The sequence below is a fragment of the Lathamus discolor genome, chromosome 5 (genome assembly GCF_037157495.1).
Source record: "Lathamus discolor isolate bLatDis1 chromosome 5, bLatDis1.hap1, whole genome shotgun sequence".
NCBI classification, from domain to species: Eukaryota; Metazoa; Chordata; class Aves; order Psittaciformes; family Psittacidae; genus Lathamus; species Lathamus discolor.
This window is the reverse complement of record NC_088888.1, coordinates 23,158,414-23,181,437: the sequence shown is the minus strand read 5'-3', so window position 1 is coordinate 23,181,437 and position 23,024 is coordinate 23,158,414. Positions and strand designations below refer to the sequence as shown.

The 23,024-nt window shown below is 46.3% G+C and overlaps 2 protein-coding genes across 2 annotated transcripts in view; one reads left to right on the top strand and one right to left on the bottom strand.

Moving 5' to 3' along the window:
* The window catches only part of LOC136014912 (U6 snRNA-associated Sm-like protein LSm5), a 259,793-nt gene that overhangs the window by 89,536 nt on the left and 147,233 nt on the right, over nucleotides 1-23,024 (bottom strand). The gene's annotated exons all lie outside the window — the stretch shown is intronic.
* LOC136015935 (uncharacterized) lies at nucleotides 1,349-21,040 on the top strand. Its single transcript, XM_065682584.1, has 15 exons — nucleotides 1,349-1,925; nucleotides 2,870-3,238; nucleotides 5,090-5,178; nucleotides 6,901-7,155; nucleotides 7,346-7,487; nucleotides 7,969-8,061; nucleotides 11,522-11,610; nucleotides 13,333-13,485; nucleotides 13,778-13,919; nucleotides 14,401-14,493; nucleotides 17,954-18,042; nucleotides 19,765-20,122; nucleotides 20,208-20,351; nucleotides 20,833-20,925; nucleotides 20,976-21,040. The coding sequence occupies exons 1-15, from the start codon at nucleotides 1,349-1,351 to the stop codon at nucleotides 21,038-21,040; spliced, it is 2,751 nt and encodes a 916-aa protein (XP_065538656.1).

Here is a 23,024-nt window from a genome sequence, read left to right as displayed (position 1 = left end):
AAGAGAGGATATCCATGTTGGTGGCACCCTTCCAGAGGGCTCTCCGTGTAGAACATGTCCAGCTATTTGTTTCTGTCCTAAGACGTGAGGCTTAGGAGCAGGGCATGGATATTCACACATAGGGACCTGGTTTCTGGGGTGTCTGAGAGTGCTGCCCTGTGCGGTCAGACACAGGTGTACGTTTAGGTGGCTAAGCAGAGGTGGATTGCCATGTTGGTGTCCTTGTTGCGGAAGGCACCATGTTTACGTGATGCCCAGCACCAGCTTTCTGTTTCTTACTGTATTGTTAGCATCAGAATTTGGACGTTCACACTTTGGGAGCTGTTTTGAGGATCGTCAGTGCTGTTCAGTGAGGCTTTACAGGGATGGAGTTTGACGTGTGTAAGCAAGTGACGATATCCATGTTGGCAGCACGGTTCCGGAGGACTCCCTGTGTAGAACATGTCCAGTTACTTGTTTCTGTTCTAACACATAGCCATAGGAGCAGGATGTGCACATTTCCACTTAGGGAGCTTGGTTCGGTGGCGCTTGAGAGTGCACTCTGTAGGCAGCACAGATGCACTTCTATGTGGCTAAGCAAGGGTGGATTCCCATGCTGGTGGCTCTGTTCCCAAGCTATAGCTGTGTAGGTGATGTGCAGCATGAGCTTTCTGTCGTGGCACATCGAGTGACCTGGCATGATGGGAATGGTACGGAATAAGGGGTGGATACTGTCCTGGTTTTGGCTGGGCTAGAACCGATTCTCTTCGCTGTGGCTGGCGCAGTGCCGTGTTCCGGCTTGGTTCCGGGAATCACGCTGGCAGCGCACCGATGTTTTAGCTGTTGCTCAGTAGCACTTCGGCTGAGCAAGGGCTTTCCAGTCTCTCCTGCTCTGCCAGTGAGGGAGGGCACGGGAAGCCACGAGGAAGCAGAGCCAGGACACCTGGTACAGACACTGGGGGGAGACACCCGGAAGGCGCAGATGGCCGCTCGGGTCCGGCTGGGGATCGCTGATGGGGTGCTGAGCATTGTGCATCGCTGCTGGTTCGTGTTCCCCGTTCCCTGCCCAGCTCTAGAGGAGCAGTTTGCTGGAGAGCTGTTCGCAGCGACGAGGTTTGAGCTTTCCTCTCGTTGCTGCAGGTCGGGTTTTTAAGTTCTTGTCATGGTTCCGTTGTTGGGGCTGAGGGAGCGGGGAGCGGGCGAGGGCAGCGGCGGGGCTGGGGGAGCGGGGAGCCGCCGCGGGCCCGGCGGGCTCTGGCGGGGCTGCGGGTGCGGCCGTGCCGAGGCGAGGGGGTGGCGGGGCCGGCCCCGGCGGGCAGCGCGGGCTGAAGCCGGCCGCGGGCCGGTGTCGCTCCCCCAGCGCGGGCCGATGGGGCCGGGCGTTGCCCGGCGGCCGGTGGAGCGCGAGCGGCCGGGGCGTCCGTTGTCGGGGAGCGCCATGGAGGGCCAGCGGCTGCCCGGCGCTGTCAACCCCAGCCACTTCCCGGCCAAGCTCTGGCAGCTGGTGAACAGCCCGCGCTGCGGCTCCGTGCGCTGGGATGCCCGTGGCGAGGGGCTGCTCATCGACCAGCGGCTCTTCGAGCGAGAGCTGCTGGGCGCGGAGCCGGCCGGCGAGGGGGCGGCGCTGGGCGCCGACTTCTTCAAGACCAGGAACTTCGCCAGCTTCATCCGGCAGCTGAACCTGTACGGGTTCCGCAAGCTGGGGCCGGGGCCGGGGCCCGGGCCCCTGCAGGACCCGGCGGGGGGCGACGGCGGCAGCTCCGCCGGGCCCCTGCTGCACTTCCACAGCCCCCATTTCCGCCGCGACCGCCCCGAGCTCCTCGTGCGCCTCAAGCGCCTGACGAGGGCCAACAAGGCGAAGCTGGCGGCCGGCCCGGAGCTGCCCAGCCGCCCGCCCCAGCGCTCCCAGCGCCCGCCCTCGGCGCTCGGCGAGGCTGCCAGGCCCGGTGAGCTGGGGTGGCCCCGGGCTGCGGGCCGAGAAGCACTGGGGGCTGGGGGCTTCGTAGAGCGCCACCCCCGCAGGGAGCAGGGCTGCCGGACCTTGCTGGCGGCCGCTCAGCGCCGCCGCTGCGGGAAAGCCGTTGCTGTTGGCGCAGGGAGATGTGCTGCCAGCAGGCACGGGGAGCGGGGTTCGCGTGTGCTTCAGTCTGCTGCGAGAGGGCCTCTGTCGGGGGCTGCAGTAAGAGCACCCTCACCCCGTCTCTGTGGAGCGGGCACGGCCCTGCCAGGTGAACGCTACTTCTCCTTGAGGGGTTGCTCCAAAAGCTGTCGTTAAATCTGCGTGAAGCGATGGGTAACGCTCTGAGGGCAGGTACCGCTTCGTGAAACAGTAACTGAACCGGGTGAGCTACCTGGAAAAAAGCTGGCTCTGGGTTTGTTTTCCTTGACAAACTGACAGACTTGTGATGAGGGGCTCTCAGAGTCTCGTTTAGGATTTGGACGTTGCCCTTGCCTTGGCTGCCCGTGTGCTGTCAGCGCTGGAGCTTGGTAGAGCCCTGCTTAACGATTCCCCTTTCATTTCAACTCGCTGCCTGCTGTAACGCACAGCACTTCCTAAATGACTCGTGCCCGTTTAGTCAGCTCCTGCCCGTTTTGATTTACAAGAGCACATTTCTAGGTAGCGATCCCTTGCTCCTGAGGGCTTCAGGAGACTGAATGCTCCAGAGATGACTGTGTGTTGGCACAGCACTGATGTTCCTGTGTGTTCAGGTGGTACTGCTACAGCAGTTACTGTATGTTTAGGTGTAAGAATAGAGTCTGTTGTTGGATTAAGAGCATTGGAGCAAAGGTGGTCTTCCCAGGGAACGTCGTGGAGCCTTGGCTCCTCATCCTGCCTTTCAGGGCTAGTGAAAACTCCTTCCCTTAGTCCTCGTTTCCCTTTGTTTTGCAGGACTGGTGACTGCAGGACAGGCTCCTCAACCTTGCCGTCCAGCCAGCTTCTTCCCTTACTCCAACAGAGCGGCCTCCTGCCTGTACCCCCCTGCTTTCCAGGCAACGACTTCCCAGCAGCGCCCAGTCCCTTCCAGACCGTGGCAGGGTTCTGTTGGGTCGCTGCCAGGGCACGGGGCTTCCGCAGCTTTCCCAGGCCCAGGGGCTCCCTTTCCCGTCCTCCACCGGTGTTCCACCGAGGTCACGTACACCCTCCACACCGTGTTCTCGCTTCTGCCGCTTCAGCGAGGGGCTCCAGCTGCTGCTTCCCTTCCAGAACCCGGCAGCTGCGCGTCTCCAGGGCAGTGCTTGCCAGGCCCGGATCCAACACGTACGGCAAAAGTTCTCCCCTTGCTGCTCGGGAAGTTACCGCAAAGTGATGCATGAAATGTTTTTCCCCAGTGCTCTGTCACTGTGTGTGTACCTGACGTGCGTGCTTGCAGTGAGATGTGTGCTCCCTGTCCGTTACTTGCTACCAGCCGGTGACAGAATGTGCTTTAGCTGCTCCTTTCTTCTGGCTCTGATGAGGTGAACTGTATCAGAGACAGAAGAGCTTAGAAACGCCTTCTCTGCAATGAGCAGGGAAGGACAACAGCGTGTGGGTGAAGCAGGTGTGTGTGGAATCCTGATTCGCCTGGAAGACTTGAAGTACTACAAATGAATTGGCCCCTTTCCCTTTGCCGGCTGAGCTCATCAGTGGGGTTTCCACAGGTGCAGTTTTTCTTGCTGTTAGATCAGGCACTGCTGCAGCTGGCAAAAAAACCCAAGAAAAGGTGTTGTGAGTGCAAACCTTTCTTTCTGTGCACCATTCTGCACTTGAGACCCGTTCAGAACTGGTCACCAGTCTGGGCTGCTACACGGTTATGTTTGCTCTCCTCCCCTTGATGCACAGGCATTACAGCGCGTTTGATTCACAAGCTGCTTTCACTGTAAGCTCTACGAAGTGCAAGAGTTGTGCAATTTCTACTTTACTTGTGGCTTCTTATAGCCTGTGATCTGGACATTCTGTTTTACACTTGCCTTCTGTTTCACAAGCACTTTTTCCCTTTGGGTTTTTCCTTTTCTTCTCTTAGAAACTAGGCTCTTTGTACTGCGTGTTTGTTTCCTTAGGATGACTCCAGCAGGTTACAGCCAATCTCTCCTTTGCTCTCTTGCACTGTTTTTACAGTAGCCCTTTAAGTTTCTTTGGTGGTTTTCTTGGGTTTGTCCACGTCCTTTGGCGTTCCCAGGGAGTGAAGCCCAGGTATCCTTAGATTTTTGGCACTGCACAGAACTGTAATATGTTTGCAGGCCACAGACTGTTCTTCTGAAAGATGTCCAGATTTCACCCTAAGGTTGCTGAACATGAGCTTTTGAAGTAACAGGAGTCAGACACGTGTCTCGCGCTGCTGTGGAAGGATGTCCACTAGCTCGCTCCATGTTGTTTAGCTCTTGTGTATGTTGCTCCAAACTGGACAAAAGTTCACAGATTTCGTATGACAAAGGGCACTAGGTTTAGGTACTCAAATCCGTATCGGTTATCGTAGCAACTGTCTCGTGAGGAATCCCGCGGAGGTGTCAGGCATTGCAAAGAAACGGGTCTGATCACGTGGCCGTCTCAAGTCACACTCGTACCATTTAATTCCTGTGAACATGGGCCTAGATTTGATCTCATCAAGGATTTCTCTCTCGCCCGGAAGGACTGCAAATTTTAAAGATTGTCTGTCCTGCCAGCAGTGCCTTTCCTTGTACGTTCTCTCTGCGTGTCACCAAAACCTGAGACCCGCAGAAACTGCTTCATCTGCGGAGCTGCTTTTTGGAATAAGATCCCGTTTTCATTCCAGTGTGTGTGTGAACATGCAGGCCCTTCCTGTGTGAGTCCCCTTTCTGTGGTGTGGTGTGTTGAGACAGTCAAGCAGCCAAATCCAAAAGGTGATATTAAGATAGAGTGAATAGGAAGTTTCTGTGTGTGTGTGTGTTGGTTAATTCTACAAGACGTATGTTTGATCTGTGTCTACATACTTCAGAAGAAATATGTTTTAAGGTGGAGAGCTCAGTCTCTCAGTCAGTGGGGAGGTCATAATCCATTTCAGGGAGTTATCTTACGGAGTGGTTACTGCAGTGTTTAATGCAAGTAAGCAACAGAACTGTGCACACTGGGCACCGGTTCTGTCAGTCTGATCCCTGTGTTTGAATTTTGCAGCCACCCTGCAGTGTTTGCCCCCTGCCCAGGGAGGGCCTCTGACTGTTAGCGCCAGTGCTGCGGCGTCCACCGACTGCGGCTTTGTGCAGGTGAGTGCAGCGCACAGAGAGCAGGGGGAAGGGAGGAGACCCCGTGCATGGACCGCAGGGTTCTGGGCTTGCGGCAGGAAGGAGACGACTTTGGGACTGCTCTGCTTTGGAAAGGGAAAGTAACGTGGTTTGCCAATGCCCATTCCAAAGCACCGCTTTGAAACACGAAAGGGGCGGTGCTGTAATGCAGGTAAGGTTTCAGGGCAGCGGCATAGCGGGTGTCCTCATCGGCGGAGGGTTTTTTCCCGTAAAAGTGTTATGTTTGACTTCACCATAATTCGCTTTAGTTCCTGAGTCTCCGTTTGTCTTTGAAGAAAGCCCTTGCCTACACAAAATGGGATTCTTTAATGTTATGATACTGGGAATCAGCTCCACTTCTGTGCCCCAGACAGCTTGTGGCAGTCCTGAGTTTCATTGGATGCATGAGAAGAACCAAGCTGACTTTTGGAATTGGCCCCAGCTCAGAGATACCCTATCTAGGAGAGCTCCAGTGCTTCCTGTCAAGGCTTTCTAGAATTCTGGTGGAAATTGCCCCTCACTGGGTGGCCTGCCTTATGCAATACCAAAAGAGCCTCAGTAAACATGCCAGGGCTTCCTTTCGCATTCCAGCAGCATGGAGTTACTTTTTTTCCTCACAGGGGATAAGCAAAGCAAGCTCTGCTGGTGTGTGCTGAAAAAGGGTTGACCTGTGCAAGCCTGATCGTCCAGTTTCTTGTCTTGCAAATACCGACCTTTTGTCCTTTTTGCGTGTTTTCCTGTTTTAATATGAGCTTACCCAAGCTGGGGAGGTTATGGCCAGGGTAACGTTGCTGTGAGGCTAGAAATAGCCAACAGCCAGTCGTGCCATCGATAGGCTGGTGTTTATTTTCCACGCGGTGCATCCTTGTCCTCTCTCTTCCATCGTGAGCTGCTTTTCCCTCCAGCACATGAGGATCAGTGTGAGTGATGGGAAGTCACAGTCACATCAGTTCCGATGTCAGAAGGCTGAGATCAGTGTCTGGGATAGCACATGGTCCCAAAGGAGTCGTCAGGGGGTGGCGGTGTGTCTAGATTGAAAGGTGATAGAAATACACGGTCGAAAGGGTCTTCCTTGGAGAAGCAAGTCCCACGGAGAGTCAGAAGAGATGGGCTGGTTACTTAACCAGTAAGTGGCCTGGTAGCTTCCTGGTTAACCACTTCCTGGTTAGCGGTTGCTTGGATTGTGCAGCCGCAGGCAGGGAACTGCCGGTCAAAAGGTGCTGGTGCATCTGGGCAGAGGTTGGTGGAAGGTCCCCTGCGTGTGAGCAGTCCAAAGGCAAGCAGGGGTGTAAGCCAGTGGTGCCAGGTCAGTGCCTGACTGCCTCTGAGCAGGACAACAGGAGCAGTGTGCAGAAGGGATCAAACGGGCTTGAGATTTCCGAGCCTTAGTGTAGCCTCGATCACTTCTCCGGGAGCAGGGTGGCAGGGGCTGTGCGGGTGGTACAGAAGACAGTGCTTTGGCTGTGGATCTCACTGAGCTCTGGCCAAGAATCAGTTTACCTCGTGTGTGCTCTGGGGCAGGCACTTCCCCGAGGTCCTGCTGAGGGATGCAGCCAGCTACAGCCTTGATCATCCTGCCCTGCTTGTGTCCTCATCATCAGTAAGCACTTGCACGGTCCTCAGAAGTGGGAAAATCTGTCAGCCCTGACTGAAAATGGTTGTGATTTTTGGATCTAGCAATTCCCTGTATTTTGTTTCTCGCAGAGTCCTGACGTGCAGCCACCTTCTGCAGCTGAATGCCCGCCCTCTGATGGGGCACATCATGCATCTGAGGGCGAGGAGAAGTTGCCGGAATTCAGTTACCAAGATGTGTTTGAGATTTTCAATGAGATGTGTGCATCACGCAGCGCTGATGTGGTGACACCGGAGCCTGCGGAAAGCTGGGATGGAGAGCTGCTTGAAAGCTACCTCAATGCGGCCATAGAAAGCGCCGCTGCTGCTGAAACGGCGCAAGACTCTGTGACCACACAGGGAGCCCCTGAAGAACGGGGAGAAGGACTGGATCCCACCCCAGCTCACCAGTCCGAAATGGCTGTTGTGGAAGCACTGTTCAGTGCAGAGCACATAAGTGCTAAATGGAGGTAAAACTCCCTGGGAAGCTATCGCGTGATCTTTGGGTTTATTTCGGTTTTGGTGTGTTTATTCAAAGGAGAATGCGAGTGTAGAATGCGGATCTCTGACGGAAGAGAGAGAGCTGCCATCAGGAACCGAGGCGGCGAAGAAAGCTGCAGAAGAGCCAGGATCCCCTGCAAAACGTCAGTGCAGGAAGAGAAGACAGAGCTCACAGCAGGGTAAGTCCCTGGTAAGAGATCCTGCGTTTGTTAGAGGTGGCCAAGACAGCTGCTCTGAAACTCTTCCAGGAAGGGGAGATCACAAGAGCTGAGTTACTGTCTGCAGTGTAAGTACCTCACCGGGCCTTCAGTTCAACCATTACACTCGTACGAGCTCTTAGCGTACCTCCCGACAGGCTTCTATAGATAAGCTGGTGCCGAGGACTCCTGGGGGGAGAAGGGAATAAATTCTATCAGTCAGTAAAAGCTGAAGCTGCGGGAGTTGTGTCAGAGCCCTGCACGGCACTGAGATGCAGGCTGCGGGTATGTTTGCTGGAGGGTGAGAGTGCCACAAAGGGAGCACTGACGAATGAGGTGACCGTTGAAGTAAGAGGGGAAAAGCCCCGCACGCTGCCAAAGTGAGTGCACGAGTCCAACCTTTCTGGCTCAGCTCACTAAAGACGTTTCAGAGCAGCCTGCTGGTACGTGTGCTGAAACACAGGAGAAAAGCACCCTCAGATTCCCAAGTGGCAGGCCGCCTTTGGCCAGGTCGGACTGTCCCCGATGGCAGCACAGTTGCTGCGCGTGCTGCCAGGTGAGCCGTAGGCAAGGCCTGATGCTTCCTGGGTGTCGTTTGCTTCCTAGACCCCCACGAGCCGGAAGGTGGAGCCTGTAAGCGGGGCTGCTTCTGGAGGAAGACGCCAGAGTGAGGAGCGGTGAACACGTGGAGCAGCTGCCGGCTGGTTCCCTCCTGCGAGTGCGGCAGCAGTGCTGGGCACGGAACTGGGGCCTGGGTTCAGGGTCACGCCTCTTCTGTTTCCGGACTTTGAAGTTACTGATAGCTTTAGTCATCAATTCGTGTGTTACTGATGGCTTTATTCATCAGTTTGTGTGTTGTTTATAGCTTTATTCATCAACTTGTGTGTTATTGATAGCTTTATTCCTAAATTCGTATGTTATTTATAGCTTTATTCATAAATTTATGTGTTATTTATAGCATTATTCATAAATCTGTATGTTATTTATAGCATTATTCATAATTTTTTATCTTATTGATAGCTTCATAAATTTGTATGTAATTTATAGCTTCATTCATAAATTTGTAATTTATAGCTTTATTAATTTTTTTATGTTATTTATAGATTTGTTATCTTTAGCTTTATTTATACATTTATATGTTATTTATAGCTGCATTCATAAATTTGTTATAGCTTTATTCATAAATTTTTATGGTATTTCTGGCTTTACTCATAAATTTTTATGTTATTTATAGCATTATTCATAAATTTGTAGGTTATTCATAGCTTTATTCATATATGTGTATGGTATTTATGGCTTTATTAAAAAATGTGTTATTAATAGCTTTATTAATAAATTTATATTATTTATAGGGTTATTCATAAATATTTTATTTTAAGCTTTATCAATAAATTTATACTTTATTTATAGCTTTATTAATAAATTTATAGTATAGGGTTATTCATAAATTTGTTATTTTAAGCTTTAGTAATAAACGTATACATTATTTATAGCTTTATTCATAAATTTATGTGTTATTTATAGCATTATTCATAAATCTGTATGTTATTTATAGCATTATTAATAATTTTTTATCTTATTGATAGCTTCATAAATTTGTATGTTATTTATAGCTTCATTCATAAATTTGTAATTTATAGCTTTATTATTTTTTATGTTATTTATCGATTTGTTATCTTTAGCTTTATTTATAAATTTCTATGTTATTTATAGCTGCATTCATAAATTTGTTATAGCTTTATTCATAAATTTTTATGGTATTTCTGGTTTTACTCATAATTTTTTATCTTATTTATAGCATTATTCATAAATCTGTATGTTATTAATAGCTTCACTAATGTGTATGTTATTTATAGCTTCATTCATAAATTTGTTATTTATAGCTTTATTCATAAATTTATATGTTATTCATAGCATTATTCATAAATTTGTAGGTTATTCATAGCTTTATTCATATATGTGTATGGTATTTATGGCTTTATTAAAAATGTGTTATTAATAGCTTTATTAATAAATTTATATTATTTATAGGGTTATTCATAAATATTTTATTTTAAGCTTTATCAATAAATTTATACATTATTTATCGCTTTATTAATAAATTTATATTATAGGGTTATTCATAAATTTGTTATTTTAAGCTTTATTAATAAACTTAGACATTATTTATAGCTTTATTCATAAATTGCTGCTCGGGAAGTTACCGCAAAGTGATGCATGAAATGTTTTTCCCCAGTGCTCTGTCACTGTGTGTGTACCTGACGTGCGTGCTTGCAGTGAGATGTGTGCTCCCTGTCCGTTACTTGCTACCAGCCGGTGACAGAATGTGCTTTAGCTGCTCCTTTCTTCTGGCTCTGATGAGGTGAACTGTATCAGAGACAGAAGAGCTTAGAAACGCCTTCTCTGCAATGAGCAGGGAAGGACAACAGCGTGTGGGTGAAGCAGGTGTGTGTGGAATCCTGATTCGCCTGGAAGACTTGAAGTACTACAAATGAATTGGCCCCTTTCCCTTTGCCGGCTGAGCTCATCAGTGGGGTTTCCACAGGTGCAGTTTTTCTTGCTGTTAGATCAGGCACTGCTGCAGCTGGCAAAAAAACCCAAGAAAAGGTGTTGTGAGTGCAAACCTTTCTTTCTGTGCACCATTCTGCACTTGAGACCCGTTCAGAACTGGTCACCAGTCTGGGCTGCTACACGGTTATGTTTGCTCTCCTCCCCTTGATGCACAGGCATTACAGCGCGTTTGATTCACGAGCTGCTTTCACTGTAAGCTCTACGAAGTGCAAGAGTTGTGCAATTTCTACTTTACTTGTGGCTTCTTATAGCCTGTGATCTGGACATTCTGTTTTACACTTGCCTTCTGTTTCACAAGCACTTTTTCCCTTTGGGTTTTTCCTTTTCTTCTCTTAGAAACTAGGCTCTTTGTACTGCGTGTTTGTTTCCTTAGGATGACTCCAGCAGGTTACAGCCAATCTCTCCTTTGCTCTCTTGCACTGTTTTTACAGTAGCCCTTTAAGTTTCTTTGGTGGTTTTCTTGGGTTTGTCCACGTCCTTTGGCGTTCCCAGGGAGTGAAGCCCAGGTATCCTTAGATTTTTGGCACTGCACAGAACTGTAATATGTTTGCAGGCCACAGACTGTTCTTCTGAAAGATGTCCAGATTTCACCCTAAGGTTGCTGAACATGAGCTTTTGAAGTAACAGGAGTCAGACACGTGTCTCGCGCTGCTGTGGAAGGATGTCCACTAGCTCGCTCCATGTTGTTTAGCTCTTGTGTATGTTGCTCCAAACTGGACAAAAGTTCACAGATTTCGTATGACAAAGGGCACTAGGTTTAGGTACTCAAATCCGTATCGGTTATCGTAGCAACTGTCTCGTGAGGAATCCCGCGGAGGTGTCAGGCATTGCAAAGAAACGGGTCTGATCACGTGGCCGTCTCAAGTCACACTCGTACCATTTAATTCCTGTGAACATGGGCCTAGATTTGATCTCATCAAGGATTTCTCTCTCGCCCGGAAGGACTGCAAATTTTAAAGATTGTCTGTCCTGCCAGCAGTGCCTTTCCTTGTACGTTCTCTCTGCGTGTCACCAAAACCTGAGACCCGCAGAAACTGCTTCATCTGCGGAGCTGCTTTTTGGAATAAGATCCCGTTTTCATTCCAGTGTGTGTGTGAACATGCAGGCCCTTCCTGTGTGAGTCCCCTTTCTGTGGTGTGGTGTGTTGAGACAGTCAAGCAGCCAAATCCAAAAGGTGATATTAAGATAGAGTGAATAGGAAGTTTCTGTGTGTGTGTGTGTTGGTTAATTCTACAAGACGTATGTTTGATCTGTGTCTACATACTTCAGAAGAAATATGTTTTAAGGTGGAGAGCTCAGTCTCTCAGTCAGTGGGGAGGTCATAATCCATTTCAGGGAGTTATCTTACGGAGTGGTTACTGCAGTGTTTAATGCAAGTAAGCAACAGAACTGTGCACACTGGGCACCGGTTCTGTCAGTCTGATCCCTGTGTTTGAATTTTGCAGCCACCCTGCAGTGTTTGCCCCCTGCCCAGGGAGGGCCTCTGACTGTTAGCGCCAGTGCTGCGGCGTCCACCGACTGCGGCTTTGTGCAGGTGAGTGCAGCGCACAGAGAGCAGGGGGAAGGGAGGAGACCCCGTGCATGGACCGCAGGGTTCTGGGCTTGCGGCAGGAAGGAGACGACTTTGGGACTGCTCTGCTTTGGAAAGGGAAAGTAACGTGGTTTGCCAATGCCCATTCCAAAGCACCGCTTTGAAACACGAAAGGGGCGGTGCTGTAATGCAGGTAAGGTTTCAGGGCAGCGGCATAGCGGGTGTCCTCATCGGCGGAGGGTTTTTTCCCGTAAAAGTGTTATGTTTGACTTCACCATAATTCGCTTTAGTTCCTGAGTCTCCGTTTGTCTTTGAAGAAAGCCCTTGCCTACACAAAATGGGATTCTTTAATGTTATGATACTGGGAATCAGCTCCACTTCTGTGCCCCAGACAGCTTGTGGCAGTCCTGAGTTTCATTGGATGCATGAGAAGAACCAAGCTGACTTTTGGAATTGGCCCCAGCTCAGAGATACCCTATCTAGGAGAGCTCCAGTGCTTCCTGTCAAGGCTTTCTAGAATTCTGGTGGAAATTGCCCCTCACTGGGTGGCCTGCCTTATGCAATACCAAAAGAGCCTCAGTAAACATGCCAGGGCTTCCTTTCGCATTCCAGCAGCATGGAGTTACTTTTTTTCCTCACAGGGGATAAGCAAAGCAAGCTCTGCTGGTGTGTGCTGAAAAAGGGTTGACCTGTGCAAGCCTGATCGTCCAGTTTCTTGTCTTGCAAATACCGACCTTTTGTCCTTTTTGCGTGTTTTCCTGTTTTAATATGAGCTTACCCAAGCTGGGGAGGTTATGGCCAGGGTAACGTTGCTGTGAGGCTAGAAATAGCCAACAGCCAGTCGTGCCATCGATAGGCTGGTGTTTATTTTCCACGCGGTGCATCCTTGTCCTCTCTCTTCCATCGTGAGCTGCTTTTCCCTCCAGCACATGAGGATCAGTGTGAGTGATGGGAAGTCACAGTCACATCAGTTCCGATGTCAGAAGGCTGAGATCAGTGTCTGGGATAGCACATGGTCCCAAAGGAGTCGTCAGGGGGTGGCGGTGTGTCTAGATTGAAAGGTGATAGAAATACACGGTCGAAAGGGTCTTCCTTGGAGAAGCAAGTCCCACGGAGAGTCAGAAGAGATGGGCTGGTTACTTAACCAGTAAGTGGCCTGGTAGCTTCCTGGTTAACCACTTCCTGGTTAGCGGTTGCTTGGATTGTGCAGCCGCAGGCAGGGAACTGCCGGTCAAAAGGTGCTGGTGCATCTGGGCAGAGGTTGGTGGAAGGTCCCCTGCGTGTGAGCAGTCCAAAGGCAAGCAGGGGTGTAAGCCAGTGGTGCCAGGTCAGTGCCTGACTGCCTCTGAGCAGGACAACAGGAGCAGTGTGCAGAAGGGATCAAACGGGCTTGAGATTTCCGAGCCTTAGTGTAGCCTCGATCACTTCTCCGGGAGCAGGGTGGCAGGGGCTGTGCGGGTGGTACAGAAGACAGTGCTTTGGCTGTGGATCTCACTGAGCTCTGGCCAAGAATCAGTTTACCTCGTGTGTGCTCTGGGGCAGGCACTTCCCCGAGGTCCTGCTGAGGGATGCAGCCAGCTACAGCCTTGATCATCCTGCCCTGCTTGTGTCCTCATCATCAGTAAGCACTTGCACGGTCCTCAGAAGTGGGAAAATCTGTCAGCCCTGACTGAAAATGGTTGTGATTTTTGGATCTAGCAATTCCCTGTATTTTGTTTCTCGCAGAGTCCTGACGTGCAGCCACCTTCTGCAGCTGAATGCCCGCCCTCTGATGGGGCACATCATGCATCTGAGGGCGAGGAGAAGTTGCCGGAATTCAGTTACCAAGATGTGTTTGAGATTTTCAATGAGATGTGTGCATCACGCAGCGCTGATGTGGTGACACCGGAGCCTGCGGAAAGCTGGGATGGAGAGCTGCTTGAAAGCTACCTCAATGCGGCCATAGAAAGCGCCGCTGCTGCTGAAACGGCGCAAGACTCTGTGACCACACAGGGAGCCCCTGAAGAACGGGGAGAAGGACTGGATCCCACCCCAGCTCACCAGTCCGAAATGGCTGTTGTGGAAGCACTGTTCAGTGCAGAGCACATAAGTGCTAAATGGAGGTAAAACTCCCTGGGAAGCTATCGCGTGATCTTTGGGTTTATTTCGGTTTTGGTGTGTTTATTCAAAGGAGAATGCGAGTGTAGAATGCGGATCTCTGACGGAAGAGAGAGAGCTGCCATCAGGAACCGAGGCGGCGAAGAAAGCTGCAGAAGAGCCAGGATCCCCTGCAAAACGTCAGTGCAGGAAGAGAAGACAGAGCTCACAGCAGGGTAAGTCCCTGGTAAGAGATCCTGCGTTTGTTAGAGGTGGCCAAGACAGCTGCTCTGAAACTCTTCCAGGAAGGGGAGATCACAAGAGCTGAGTTACTGTCTGCAGTGTAAGTACCTCACCGGGCCTTCAGTTCAACCATTACACTCGTACGAGCTCTTAGCGTACCTCCCGACAGGCTTCTATAGATAAGCTGGTGCCGAGGACTCCTGGGGGGAGAAGGGAATAAATTCTATCAGTCAGTAAAAGCTGAAGCTGCGGGAGTTGTGTCAGAGCCCTGCACGGCACTGAGATGCAGGCTGCGGGTATGTTTGCTGGAGGGTGAGAGTGCCACAAAGGGAGCACTGACGAATGAGGTGACCGTTGAAGTAAGAGGGGAAAAGCCCCGCACGCTGCCAAAGTGAGTGCACGAGTCCAACCTTTCTGGCTCAGCTCACTAAAGACGTTTCAGAGCAGCCTGCTGGTACGTGTGCTGAAACACAGGAGAAAAGCACCCTCAGATTCCCAAGTGGCAGGCCGCCTTTGGCCAGGTCGGACTGTCCCCGATGGCAGCACAGTTGCTGCGCGTGCTGCCAGGTGAGCCGTAGGCAAGGCCTGATGCTTCCTGGGTGTCGTTTGCTTCCTAGACCCCCACGAGCCGGAAGGTGGAGCCTGTAAGCGGGGCTGCTTCTGGAGGAAGACGCCAGAGTGAGGAGCGGTGAACACGTGGAGCAGCTGCCGGCTGGTTCCCTCCTGCGAGTGCGGCAGCAGTGCTGGGCACGGAACTGGGGCCTGGGTTCAGGGTCACGCCTCTTCTGTTTCCGGACTTTGAAGTTACTGATAGCTTTAGTCATCAATTCGTGTGTTACTGGTGGCTTTATTCATCAGTTTGTGTGTTGTTTATAGCTTTATTCATCAACTTGTGTGTTATTGATAGCTTTATTCCTAAATTCGTATGTTATTTATAGCTTTATTCATAAATTTATGTGTTATTTATAGCATTATTCATAAATCTGTATGTTATTTATAGCATTATTCATAATTTTTTATCTTATTGATAGCTTCATAAATTTGTATGTAATTTATAGCTTCATTCATAAATTTGTAATTTATAGCTTTATTAATTTTTTTATGTTATTTATAGATTTGTTATCTTTAGCTTTATTTATACATTTATATGTTATTTATAGCTGCATTCATAAATTTGTTATAGCTTTATTCATAAATTTTTATGGTATTTCTGGCTTTACTCATAAATTTTTATGTTATTTATAGCATTATTCATAAATTTGTAGGTTATTCATAGCTTTATTCATATATGTGTATGGTATTTATGGCTTTATTAAAAAATGTGTTATTAATAGCTTTATTAATAAATTTATATTATTTATAGGGTTATTCATAAATATTTTATTTTAAGCTTTATCAATAAATTTATACTTTATTTATAGCTTTATTAATAAATTTATAGTATAGGGTTATTCATAAATTTGTTATTTTAAGCTTTAGTAATAAACGTATACATTATTTATAGCTTTATTCATAAATTTATGTGTTATTTATAGCATTATTCATAAATCTGTATGTTATTTATAGCATTATTAATAATTTTTTATCTTATTGATAGCTTCATAAATTTGTATGTTATTTATAGCTTCATTCATAAATTTGTAATTTATAGCTTTATTATTTTTTATGTTATTTATCGATTTGTTATCTTTAGCTTTATTTATAAATTTCTATGTTATTTATAGCTGCATTCATAAATTTGTTATAGCTTTATTCATAAATTTTTATGGTATTTCTGGTTTTACTCATAATTTTTTATCTTATTTATAGCATTATTCATAAATCTGTATGTTATTAATAGCTTCACTAATGTGTATGTTATTTATAGCTTCATTCATAAATTTGTTATTTATAGCTTTATTCATAAATTTATATGTTATTCATAGCATTATTCATAAATTTGTAGGTTATTCATAGCTTTATTCATATATGTGTATGGTATTTATGGCTTTATTAAAAATGTGTTATTAATAGCTTTATTAATAAATTTATATTATTTATAGGGTTATTCATAAATATTTTATTTTAAGCTTTATCAATAAATTTATACATTATTTATCGCTTTATTAATAAATTTATATTATAGGGTTATTCATAAATTTGTTATTTTAAGCTTTATTAATAAACTTAGACATTATTTATAGCTTTATTCATAAATTGCTGCTCGGGAAGTTACCGCAAAGTGATGCATGAAATGTTTTTCCCCAGTGCTCTGTCACTGTGTGTGTACCTGACGTGCGTGCTTGCAGTGAGATGTGTGCTCCCTGTCCGTTACTTGCTACCAGCCGGTGACAGAATGTGCTTTAGCTGCTCCTTTCTTCTGGCTCTGATGAGGTGAACTGTATCAGAGACAGAAGAGCTTAGAAACGCCTTCTCTGCAATGAGCAGGGAAGGACAACAGCGTGTGGGTGAAGCAGGTGTGTGTGGAATCCTGATTCGCCTGGAAGACTTGAAGTACTACAAATGAATTGGCCCCTTTCCCTTTGCCGGCTGAGCTCATCAGTGGGGTTTCCACAGGTGCAGTTTTTCTTGCTGTTAGATCAGGCACTGCTGCAGCTGGCAAAAAAACCCAAGAAAAGGTGTTGTGAGTGCAAACCTTTCTTTCTGTGCACCATTCTGCACTTGAGACCCGTTCAGAACTGGTCACCAGTCTGGGCTGCTACACGGTTATGTTTGCTCTCCTCCCCTTGATGCACAGGCATTACAGCGCGTTTGATTCACGAGCTGCTTTCACTGTAAGCTCTACGAAGTGCAAGAGTTGTGCAATTTCTACTTTACTTGTGGCTTCTTATAGCCTGTGATCTGGACATTCTGTTTTACACTTGCCTTCTGTTTCACAAGCACTTTTTCCCTTTGGGTTTTTCCTTTTCTTCTCTTAGAAACTAGGCTCTTTGTACTGCGTGTTTGTTTCCTTAGGATGACTCCAGCAGGTTACAGCCAATCTCTCCTTTGCTCTCTTGCACTGTTTTTACAGTAGCCCTTTAAGTTTCTTTGGTGGTTTTCTTGGGTTTGTCCACGTCCTTTGGCGTTCCCAGGGAGTGAAGCCCAGGTATCCTTAGATTTTTGGCACTGCACAGAACTGTAATATGTTTGCAGGCCACAGACTGTTCTTCTGAAAGATGTCCAGATTTCACCCTAAGGTTGCTGAACATGAGCTTTTGAAGTAACAGGAGTCAGACACGTGTCTCGCGCTGCTGTGGAAGGATGTCCACTAGCTCGCTCCATGTTGTTTAGCTCTTGTGTATGTTGCTCCAAACTGGACAAAAGTTCACAGATTTCGTATGACAAAGGGCACTAGGTTTAGGTACTCAAATCCGTATCGGTTATCGTAGCAACTGTCTCGTGAGGAATCCCGCGGAGGTGTCAGGCATTGCAAAGAAACGGGTCTGATCACGTGGCCGTCTCAAGTCACACTCGTACCATTTAATTCCTGTGAACATGGGCCTAGATTTGATCTCATCAAGGATTTCTCTCTCGCCCGGAAGGACTGCAAATTTTAAAGATTGTCTGTCCTGCCAGCAGTGCCTTTCCTTGTACGTTCTCTCTGCGTGTCACCAAAACCTGAGACCCGCAGAAACTGCTTCATCTGCGGAGCTGCTTTTTGGAATAAGATCCCGTTTTCATTCCAGTGTGTGTGTGAACATGCAGGCCCTTCCTGTGTGAGTCCCCTTTCTGTGGTGTGGTGTGTTGAGACAGTCAAGCAGCCAAATCCAAAAGGTGATATTAAGATAGAGTGAATAGGAAGTTTCTGTGTGTGTGTGTGTTGGTTAATTCTACAAGACGTATGTTTGATCTGTGTCTACATACTTCAGAAGAAATATGTTTTAAGGTGGAGAGCTCAGTCTCTCAGTCAGTGGGGAGGTCATAATCCATTTCAGGGAGTTATCTTACGGAGTGGTTACTGCAGTGTTTAATGCAAGTAAGCAACAGAACTGTGCACACTGGGCACCGGTTCTGTCAGTCTGATCCCTGTGTTTGAATTTTGCAGCCACCCTGCAGTGTTTGCCCCCTGCCCAGGGAGGGCCTCTGACTGTTAGCGCCAGTGCTGCGGCGTCCACCGACTGCGGCTTTGTGCAGGTGAGTGCAGCGCACAGAGAGCAGGGGGAAGGGAGGAGACCCCGTGCATGGACCGCAGGGTTCTGGGCTTGCGGCAGGAAGGAGACGACTTTGGGACTGCTCTGCTTTGGAAAGGGAAAGTAACGTGGTTTGCCAATGCCCATTCCAAAGCACCGCTTTGAAACACGAAAGGGGCGGTGCTGTAATGCAGGTAAGGTTTCAGGGCAGCGGCATAGCGGGTGTCCTCATCGGCGGAGGGTTTTTTCCCGTAAAAGTGTTATGTTTGACTTCACCATAATTCGCTTTAGTTCCTGAGTCTCCGTTTGTCTTTGAAGAAAGCCCTTGCCTGCACAAAATGGGATTCTTTAATGTTATGATACTGGGAATCAGCTCCACTTCTGTGCCCCAGACAGCTTGTGGCAGTCCTGAGTTTCATTGGATGCATGAGAAGAACCAAGCTGACTTTTGGAATTGGCCCCAGCTCAGAGATACCCTATCTAGGAGAGCTCCAGTGCTTCCTGTCAAGGCTTTCTAGAATTCTGGTGGAAATTGCCCCTCACTGGGTGGCCTGCCTTATGCAATACCAAAAGAGCCTCAGTAAACATGCCAGGGCTTCCTTTCGCATTCCAGCAGCATGGAGTTACTTTTTTTCCTCACAGGGGATAAGCAAAGCAAGCTCTGCTGGTGTGTGCTGAAAAAGGGTTGACCTGTGCAAGCCTGATCGTCCAGTTTCTTGTCTTGCAAATACCGACCTTTTGTCCTTTTTGCGTGTTTTCCTGTTTTAATATGAGCTTACCCAAGCTGGGGAGGTTATGGCCAGGGTAACGTTGCTGTGAGGCTAGAAATAGCCAACAGCCAGTCGTGCCATCGATAGGCTGGTGTTTATTTTCCACGCGGTGCATCCTTGTCCTCTCTCTTCCATCGTGAGCTGCTTTTCCCTCCAGCACATGAGGATCAGTGTGAGTGATGGGAAGTCACAGTCACATCAGTTCCGATGTCAGAAGGCTGAGATCAGTGTCTGGGATAGCACATGGTCCCAAAGGAGTCGTCAGGGGGTGGCGGTGTGTCTAGATTGAAAGGTGATAGAAATACACGGTCGAAAGGGTCTTCCTTGGAGAAGCAAGTCCCACGGAGAGTCAGAAGAGATGGGCTGGTTACTTAACCAGTAAGTGGCCTGGTAGCTTCCTGGTTAACCACTTCCTGGTTAGCGGTTGCTTGGATTGTGCAGCCGCAGGCAGGGAACTGCCGGTCAAAAGGTGCTGGTGCATCTGGGCAGAGGTTGGTGGAAGGTCCCCTGCGTGTGAGCAGTCCAAAGGCAAGCAGGGGTGTAAGCCAGTGGTGCCAGGTCAGTGCCTGACTGCCTCTGAGCAGGACAACAGGAGCAGTGTGCAGAAGGGATCAAACGGGCTTGAGATTTCCGAGCCTTAGTGTAGCCTCGATCACTTCTCCGGGAGCAGGGTGGCAGGGGCTGTGCGGGTGGTACAGAAGACAGTGCTTTGGCTGTGGATCTCACTGAGCTCTGGCCAAGAATCAGTTTACCTCGTGTGTGCTCTGGGGCAGGCACTTCCCCGAGGTCCTGCTGAGGGATGCAGCCAGCTACAGCCTTGATCATCCTGCCCTGCTTGTGTCCTCATCATCAGTAAGCACTTGCACGGTCCTCAGAAGTGGGAAAATCTGTCAGCCCTGACTGAAAATGGTTGTGATTTTTGGATCTAGCAATTCCCTGTATTTTGTTTCTCGCAGAGTCCTGACGTGCAGCCACCTTCTGCAGCTGAATGCCCGCCCTCTGATGGGGCACATCATGCATCTGAGGGCGAGGAGAAGTTGCCGGAATTCAGTTACCAAGATGTGTTTGAGATTTTCAATGAGATGTGTGCATCACGCAGCGCTGATGTGGTGACACCGGAGCCTGCGGAAAGCTGGGATGGAGAGCTGCTTGAAAGCTACCTCAATGCGGCCATAGAAAGCGCCGCTGCTGCTGAAACGGCGCAAGACTCTGTGACCACACAGGGAGCCCCTGAAGAACGGGGAGAAGGACTGGATCCCACCCCAGCTCACCAGTCCGAAATGGCTGTTGTGGAAGCACTGTTCAGTGCAGAGCACATAAGTGCTAAATGGAGGTAAAACTCCCTGGGAAGCTATCGCGTGATCTTTGGGTTTATTTCGGTTTTGGTGTGTTTATTCAAAGGAGAATGCGAGTGTAGAATGCGGATCTCTGACGGAAGAGAGAGAGCTGCCATCAGGAACCGAGGCGGCGAAGAAAGCTGCAGAAGAGCCAGGATCCCCTGCAAAACGTCAGTGCAGGAAGAGAAGACAGAGCTCACAGCAGGGTAAGTCCCTGGTAAGAGATCCTGCGTTTGTTAGAGGTGGCCAAGACAGCTGCTCTGAAACTCTTCCAGGAAGGGGAGATCACAAGAGCTGAGTTACTGTCTGCAGTGTAAGTACCTCACCGGGCCTTCAGTTCAACCATTACACTCGTACGAGCTCTTAGCGTACCTCCCGACAGGCTTCTATAGATAAGCTGGTGCCGAGGACTCCTGGGGGGAGAAGGGAATAAATTCTATCAGTCAGTAAAAGCTGAAGCTGCGGGAGTTGTGTCAGAGCCCTGCACGGCACTGAGATGCAGGCTGCGGGTATGTTTGCTGGAGGGTGAGAGTGCCACAAAGGGAGCACTGACGAATGAGGTGACCGTTGAAGTAAGAGGGGAAAAGCCCCGCACGCTGCCAAAGTGAGTGCACGAGTCCAACCTTTCTGGCTCAGCTCACTAAAGACGTTTCAGAGCAGCCTGCTGGTACGTGTGCTGAAACACAGGAGAAAAGCACCCTCAGATTCCCAAGTGGCAGGCCGCCTTTGGCCAGGTCGGACTGTCCCCGATGGCAGCACAGTTGCTGCGCGTGCTGCCAGGTGAGCCGTAGGCAAGGCCTGATGCTTCCTGGGTGTCGTTTGCTTCCTAGACCCCCACGAGCCGGAAGGTGGAGCCTGTAAGCGGGGCTGCTTCTGGAGGAAGACGCCAGAGTGAGGAGCGGTGAACACGTGGAGCAGCTGCCGGCTGGTTCCCTCCTGCGAGTGCGGCAGCAGTGCTGGGCACGGAACTGGGGCCTGGGTTCAGGGTCACGCCTCTTCTGTTTCCGGACTTTGAAGTTACTGATAGCTTTAGTCATCAATTCGTGTGTTACTGATGGCTTTATTCATCAGTTTGTGTGTTGTTTATAGCTTTATTCATCAACTTGTGTGTTATTGATAGCTTTATTCCTAAATTCGTATGTTATTTATAGCTTTATTCATAAATTTATGTGTTATTTATAGCATTATTCATAAATCTGTATGTTATTTATAGCATTATTCATAATTTTTTATCTTATTGATAGCTTCATAAATTTGTATGTAATTTATAGCTTCATTCATAAATTTGTAATTTATAGCTTTATTAATTTTTTTATGTTATTTATAGATTTGTTATCTTTAGCTTTATTTATACATTTATATGTTATTTATAGCTGCATTCATAAATTTGTTATAGCTTTATTCATAAATTTTTATGGTATTTCTGGCTTTACTCATAAATTTTTATGTTATTTATAGCATTATTCATAAATTTGTAGGTTATTCATAGCTTTATTCATATATGTGTATGGTATTTATGGCTTTATTAAAAAATGTGTTATTAATAGCTTTATTAATAAATTTATATTATTTATAGGGTTATTCATAAATATTTTATTTTAAGCTTTATCAATAAATTTATACTTTATTTATAGCTTTATTAATAAATTTATAGTATAGGGTTATTCATAAATTTGTTATTTTAAGCTTTAGTAATAAACGTATACATTATTTATAGCTTTATTCATAAATTTATGTGTTATTTATAGCATTATTCATAAATCTGTATGTTATTTATAGCATTATTAATAATTTTTTATCTTATTGATAGCTTCATAAATTTGTATGTTATTTATAGCTTCATTCATAAATTTGTAATTTATAGCTTTATTATTTTTTATGTTATTTATCGATTTGTTATCTTTAGCTTTATTTATAAATTTCTATGTTATTTATAGCTGCATTCATAAATTTGTTATAGCTTTATTCATAAATTTTTATGGTATTTCTGGTTTTACTCATAATTTTTTATCTTATTTATAGCATTATTCATAAATCTGTATGTTATTAATAGCTTCACTAATGTGTATGTTATTTATAGCTTCATTCATAAATTTGTTATTTATAGCTTTATTCATAAATTTATATGTTATTCATAGCATTATTCATAAATTTGTAGGTTATTCATAGCTTTATTCATATATGTGTATGGTATTTATGGCTTTATTAAAAATGTGTTATTAATAGCTTTATTAATAAATTTATATTATTTATAGGGTTATTCATAAATATTTTATTTTAAGCTTTATCAATAAATTTATACATTATTTATCGCTTTATTAATAAATTTATATTATAGGGTTATTCATAAATTTGTTATTTTAAGCTTTATTAATAAACTTAGACATTATTTATAGCTTTATTCATAAATTTGTATATTATTTACAGATTTGTTATTTTTAGCTTTATTTATAAATTTGTTATTTATAGCTTTATTCATACATTTGTATGTTATTTATGGCTTTATTAAAAAATTCATGTGTTGTTTATAGCTTTATTAATAAATTTATGTTATTTATAGTGTTATTCATAAATTTGCTATTTTTAGCTTTATTAATAAATTTATACGTTATTTATAACTTTATTCGTAATTTTGTAAATTATATCTTTATAAATTTATATGTTATTTATAGCTTTATTAATAAATGTGTATTTTAGTCATAGCTTTATTCATAAATTTCGGTGTTGTTTATAGCTTTATTAATAAATTTATGTTATTTATAGTGTTATTCATAAATTTGCTATTTTTAGCTTTATTAATAAATTTATACGTTATTTATAACTTTATTCATAATTTTGTAAATTATATCTTTATATTTTACAGCTTTATTGATGTGTAT